Genomic DNA, 6,086 nt, shown 5'->3' on the forward strand with positions numbered 1-6,086 from the left:
GGACACTCACCCCTTCCCAGCCACCCCCTCACCTTGCGGATGCTGCCGCCTGACTTCTTCACCATCAGCTCATCCACCATGGACTGGAGGCAGATGCTCAGCATGATGGCCTGAGGGAGATAGCGCTCATCACAGCCGGCCCGGAGCAGCCCCATCTCCCCCAGAGCACAGCCCTTCCCACCCAGCTGGCGGGGCCCTACACAGACCCCACTGCCGGCCCCAAGAAGGCCCCGTCTTCCCCAGAGCACAGCTCTTCCCGCCCAGCTGGCAGGGCCCAGCAGAGACCCCACTGCAGGCCCCGAGCAGCCCCATCTCCGCCAGAGCACAGCCCTTCCCGCCCAGCTGGCGGGGCCCAGCAGAGACCCCACTGCCGGCCCCGAGCAGCCCCATCTCCCCCAGAGCACAGCCCTTCCCGCCCAGCTGGCGGGGCCCAGCAGAGACCCCACTGCAGGCCCCGAGCAGCCCCATCTCCCCCAGAGCACAGCCCTTCCCGCCCAGCCGGTAGGGCCCTGCAGAGACCCCACTGCCGGCCCCGAGCAGCCCCATCTCCCCCAGAGCACAGCCCTTCCCGCCCAGCTGCTGGGGTCCTGCAGAGACCCCACTGCCAGCCCCGAGCAGCCCCATCTCCCCCAGAGCACAGCCCTTCCCGCCCAGCTGGCGGGCTCTGCAGAAACCCCACTGCCGGCCCCGAGCAGCCCCACCTCTCCCAGAGCACAGCCCTTCCCGCCCAGCCGGTAGGGCCCTGCAGAGACCCCACTGCCGGCCCCGAGCAGCCCCATCTCCCCCAGAGCACAGCCCTTCCCGCCCAGCTGCTGGGGTCCTGCAGAGACCCCACTGCCAGCCCCGAGCAGCCCCATCTCCCCCAGAGCACAGCCCTTCCCGCCCAGCTGGCGGGCTCTGCAGAAACCCCACTGCCGGCCCCGAGCAGCCCCACCTCTCCCAGAGCACAGCCCTTCCCGCCCAGCCGGTAGGGCCCTGCAGAGACCCCACTGCCGGCCCCGAGCAGCCTCATCTCCGCCAGAGCACAGCCCTTCCCGCCCAGCTGGCGGGCCCTGCAGAGACCCCACTGCCGGCCCCCAAGCAGACCCCGTCTCCGCCAGAGCACAGCCCTTCCCACCCAGGTGGCGGGGCCCAGCAGAGACCCCACTGCCGGTCCCGAGCAGGCCCTGTCTCCCCCATAGCACAGCCCTTCCCGCCCAGCTGGCAGGGCCTGCAGAGACCCCACTGCCGGCCCCGAGCAGCCCCATCTCCCCCAGAGCACAGCCCTTCCCGCCCAGCCGGTAGGGCGCTGCAGAGACCCCACTGCCGGCCCCAAGCAGCCCCATCTCTGCCAGAGCACAGCCCTTCCCACCCAGCTGGCAGGTCCTGCAGAGACCCCACTGCAGGCCCCGAGCAGCCCCATCTCCGCCAGAGCACAGCCCTTCCCGCCCAGCTAGCGGCCCCTGCAGAGACCCCACTGCCAGCCCCGAGCAGCCCCACCTCTCCCAGAGCACAGCCCTTCCCGCCCAGCTGGCGGCCCCTGCAGAGACCCCACTGCCGGCCCTGAGCAGCCTCATCTCCGCCAGAGCACAGCCCTTCCCGCCCAGCTGGCGGGGCCCAGCAGAGACCCACTGCAGGCCCCGAGCACCCGCATCTCCCCCAGAGCACAGCCCTTCCCGCCCAGCTGGTAGGGCCCTGCAGAGACCCCACTGCTGGCCCCGAGCAGCCTCATCTCCGCCAGAGCACAGCCCTTCCCACCCAGCTGGCAGGGCCCTGCAGAGACCCCACTGCTGGCCCCGAGCAGTCCCATCTCCCCCAGAGCACAGCCCTTCCCGCCCAGCTGCTGGGGTCCTGCAGAGACCCCACTGCCAGCCCCAAGCAGCCCCATCTCCCCCAGAGCACAGCCCTTCCCACCCAGCTGGCAGGGCCCTGCAGACACCCCACTGCCGGCCCCAAGCAGCCCCATCTCCCCCAGAGCACAGCCCTTCCCGCCCAGCTAGCGGCCCCTGCAGAGACCCCACTGCCGGCCCCGAGCAGCCCCATCTCCCCCAGAGCACAGCCCTTCCCGCCCAGCTGGTAGGGCCGTGCAGAGACCCCACTGCCGGCCCTGAGCATCCCCATCTCCCCCAGAGCACAGCCTTTCCCGTCCAGCTGGCGGCCCCTGCAGAGACCCCACTGCCGGCCCCGAGCAGCCCCACCTCTCCCAGAGCACAGCCCCTCCCGCCCAGCTGGCAGGGCCCTGCAGAGACCCCACTGCTGGGCACCGTGCAGCCTAGGGGAGGCGGCAGCTGGCCCTACCTGGGGGCTGGTGATGGTGACCCACTGCAGCCGGTCCTTGCTCATCAGGTACTCGAAGGCCAGTTCCAGCTTCACCTCTGCTTTACCTGGGCTGCTCCCCGGTGGCCCGGTGCTCGTGGGAACCTGAGGAAGAGGAGGGTGAGGCTGGTGGCTGACCCTGCCCACCCCTGCCAGCAGCGCACCAACGGAGCCCCCTGGACACAGCAGGTCCCTTGTCTCCCAGCCAGTCCCAGGGTCAACAGGGTGGGGGGCAGTGATAGGACGAAGGGGGGCTGCCCAGCTCCTCAGGCAGCCTTTCTGCTACAGCAATGAAACAGCAAGAGACCCTCCCTCCCTCACAGGCACCCCTCCTACCCCTAAGTCCCCTCCCCCACACTCAGAAGCACCCCCCACGAACACCCACACACACACTCACAGGCACCCCCTGCTCCCCAAAGACCCCACCCCCACACAGGCACCCCACACACACACACCCTTCCCCAAAGACCCCTCCCCCACAGTCACAGGCACCCCACACACACACCCCCTTCCCCACAGTCACAGGCTCCCCCCAAAGACTCCTCCCTCACAGGCATCACACATACAGGAGGGCCTGACCCAAACCGTCTGGTGCGAGGGGCCTGGCTGGCACAGTGGGTGAGCCAGATGGACTGAGAGGTTCCCCCCAGCTCCGCGGGAGGGCCTGACCCGAGCCGTGGGGGGCAGGCGAGTGAGCCAGATGGACTGACGGGTTCCCCCCAGCTCCGCGGGAGGGCCTGACCCGAGCCGTGGGGGGCAGGCGGGTGAGCCAGACGGACTGACGGGTTCCCCCCAGCTCCGCGGGAGGGCCTGACCTGAGCCATGGGGGGTAGGCGGGTGACCCAGATGGACTGACAGGTTCCCCCCAGCTCTGCGGGAGGGTCTGACCCGAGCCGTGGGGGGCAGACGGGTGAGCCAGACGGACTGAGGGGTTCCCCCCACCTCCGCGGGAGGGCCTGACCCGAGCCGTGGGGGGCAGGCGAGTGAGCCAGATGGACTGACGGGTTCCCCCCAGCTCCGCGGGAGGGCCTGACCCGAGCCGTGGGGGGCAGGCGGGTGAGCCAGACGGACTGACGGGTTCCCCCCAGCTCCGCGGGAGGGCCTGACCTGAGCCGTGGGGGGCAGGCAGGCGGGTGAGCCAGACGGACTGAGGGGTTCCCCCCAGCTCCGCGGGAGGGCCTGACCCGAGCCGTGGGGGGCAGGCAGGCGGGTGAGCCAGACGGACTGACGGGTTCCCCCCAGCTCCGCGGGAGGGCCTGACCCGAGCCGTGGGGGGCAGGCAGGCGGGTGAGCCAGACGGACTGACGGGTTCCCCCCAGCTCCGCGGGAGGGCCTGACCCGAGCCGTGGGGGGCAGGCAGGCGGGGGAGCCAGACGGACTGACGGGTTCCCCCCAGCTCCGCGGGAGGGCCTGACCCGAGCCGTGGGGGGCAGGCAGGCGGGTGAGCCAGACGGACTGACGGGTTCCCCCCAGCTCCGCGGGAGGGCCTGACCCGAGCCGTGGGGGGCAGGCAGGCGGGGGAGCCAGACGGACTGACGGGTTCCCCCCAGCTCCGCGGGAGGGCCTGACCCGAGCCGTGGGGGGCAGGCGGGTGAGCCAGACGGATTGACGGTTACCGCCCCCCAGCTCTGCAGGAGGGCCTGACCCGAGCTGCAGTGGGCAAGGGGCACTCACCGAGGACGTGACCCGCCAGCACCGCATGCGTGTCACCTTGAAGCTGCCCTCTTTGATCTGCTCGCTGGGCAGCCGCACCTGGAAGTTGAGCTCGCTGTTGCCGGCGCTGACGATGACCTGGCAGCCCTTCTCGGGGAAGTCAGTGATGCAGGGCTCGAACTTGAGATAGCCATAGTACTTCAGGGTCTGCGCCAGGCGGATGAACTACAGGCAGAGCCGGGCACAGGTTCACTGCCAGGCTCACCCCTCGCCCAGGCCCAAGGACCCTCCCTGCCACCGGCCTGGGGCACCTCTGCCCAGCTGTTCCCAGCTGGAGAAGGGTCAGGGAGCCTGCAGGCTCCTCCGACTGCAGGAAGTGAAGGAGTGGGCCCAGTGGCCAGACCCTGAGCCAGCTCCCTTCCCCATCCCTCGCTCCACTCACCCACCTCCTTCTTGGAGACCTTCTCCTGCAGGGACTTGAGCTGCCGGTGCTGCTCCTTGGTGACGAGGATCCAGCCGCGTTCTATGTCTGACACAGTCTGCAAAGGAGCAGAGGCCATGAGGAGCAGCCTGCATGGGGCTGGGCCCCGCAGCACAGACAAGGGGCCCGAGGGCCTGGAGCACCCGGGCAGACACTCACCTGCGCATACAGCAAGTTCAGCCCCACCCGCTGCTCCATGACGTCATCGTCGTAGGAAGAATCCCAGTAACTAGGAGAGACGGAGCACTCTGCATCAGCGGGGCCCCGGCATGCACTAGGGCCGGACTGGCGTTCGGGGGCAGCACGAGTGACCCCAGCCCAGTCACTGATCTCCCCAGGCCACCAACATGGTCATGGACCCACAGAGTTGGGGCTCTGAGAGGAGCCCTCAGTGAGCCACAGGGACTCACCGCCTCCACCAGAGTCCGCTGTGGGCAGCCGGCGCCCAGCTGCAGTAACCCCCGTGGTTCAAGTTCTGTCCCCCCATCTGTCCGATCTCCTTTGTCAGACTCTCGGGGTGCCCCCGACTGCTCCCCACAGCCCACACTTAACCCCCCCACCCAGGCCTTTGTTCCCAAGCAGGGGGCTGGGGCTCAGCCTCCTGCAGAGAGGCAGGACCACGTCTCTCTGGGTTGCTGGTCACCAGGTGTCCACATCCTGGCCATGGGATCTGCCCTTGTCTTCTCGAGAGCTGCATGGAGATGGGAGCTAAGGGCCCAGGCCGCCAGGCGTCATCCACACCTGTGTCTTGCCTGCCCCAGAGCTCCCAGACCATGGGGGAACAGGGCCACGCACAGGGGAAACTGAGGCACACACAGGACTCAAATATTTTTTAAAATTCCCACTTCATCACACGCATCAATGAGAATGAGCGGGGATGGAGTCTAGCCACACACCTGGGAAAGGTGCTGCTCAAGTGGGGAGGCACAGGCAGGGCACTGCCATACACTCCAGCCCCTCGGTCTGCCCTAGCCTGTGGGGCCCAGGGCTTTTCCGATAGCTGGGCAGCAGTGTAGGGTCATGGGCGGCCTGGTCAGGCCTAAGGTGTGACTAGGGACTTTTCTGGTGAGCTGTTATGGTCTGTGCATGTGGCTCAGTGTTCCCTGCTCTCTCTGCACACTGAGGGCAGGTCTGCACTACAGATTGACAGCATCTCACTAACTCCACACCAGCATGACGCTGGCTACACGGCGTAACGCCGTCACTCAGGGGTGTGGCTTATTCACACCCCTCCACAGCAATTCTGTCTGGGGGGAGGGATAGCTCAGTGGTTTGAGCACTGGCCCGCTAAACTCAGGGTTGTGAGTTCAATCCTTGAGGGGGCCACTTAGGGATCTGGGGCAAAATCAGTACTTGGTCCTGCTAGTGAAGGCCGTTGGCCATTATCTTTGAAAACTCATGGTGAACAGGGGAGTTCCTGGATAACTGGAAAAAGGCTACTGTAGTGCCCATCTTTAAAAAAGGGAAGGAGGAGGATCCAGGGAACTACAGGCCAGTCAGCCTCACCTCAGTCCCTGGAAAAATCATGGGGCAGGTCCTCAAGGAATCAATTCTGAAGCACTTACAGGAAAGGAAAGTGATCAGGAACAGTCAGCATGGATTCACAAGGGCAAGTCATGCCTGATTAACCTAATTGCCTTCTATGAGGAGATAACTG

General features: G+C 67.4%; 1 protein-coding gene across 2 annotated transcripts in view; it reads right to left on the reverse strand.

Moving 5' to 3' along the window:
- The window catches only part of SNX17 (sorting nexin 17), a 42,586-nt gene that overhangs the window by 1,100 nt on the left and 35,400 nt on the right, over positions 1 to 6,086 (reverse strand). For both annotated transcript variants that reach the window (XM_032775213.2, XM_075063528.1), the window contains exons 8-12: positions 4,589 to 4,658; positions 4,395 to 4,487; positions 3,970 to 4,173; positions 2,278 to 2,400; positions 33 to 110 (exon numbers count right to left, since the gene is read on the reverse strand). In XM_032775213.2, the coding sequence (XP_032631104.1) occupies positions 33 to 110; positions 2,278 to 2,400; positions 3,970 to 4,173; positions 4,395 to 4,487; positions 4,589 to 4,658 (568 nt within the window). The remainder of the gene's footprint in view (positions 1 to 32; positions 111 to 2,277; positions 2,401 to 3,969; positions 4,174 to 4,394; positions 4,488 to 4,588; positions 4,659 to 6,086) is intronic.

Source organism: Chelonoidis abingdonii, chromosome 3 (assembly GCF_003597395.2).
Source record: "Chelonoidis abingdonii isolate Lonesome George chromosome 3, CheloAbing_2.0, whole genome shotgun sequence".
Taxonomy (NCBI): Eukaryota; Metazoa; Chordata; order Testudines; family Testudinidae; genus Chelonoidis; species Chelonoidis abingdonii.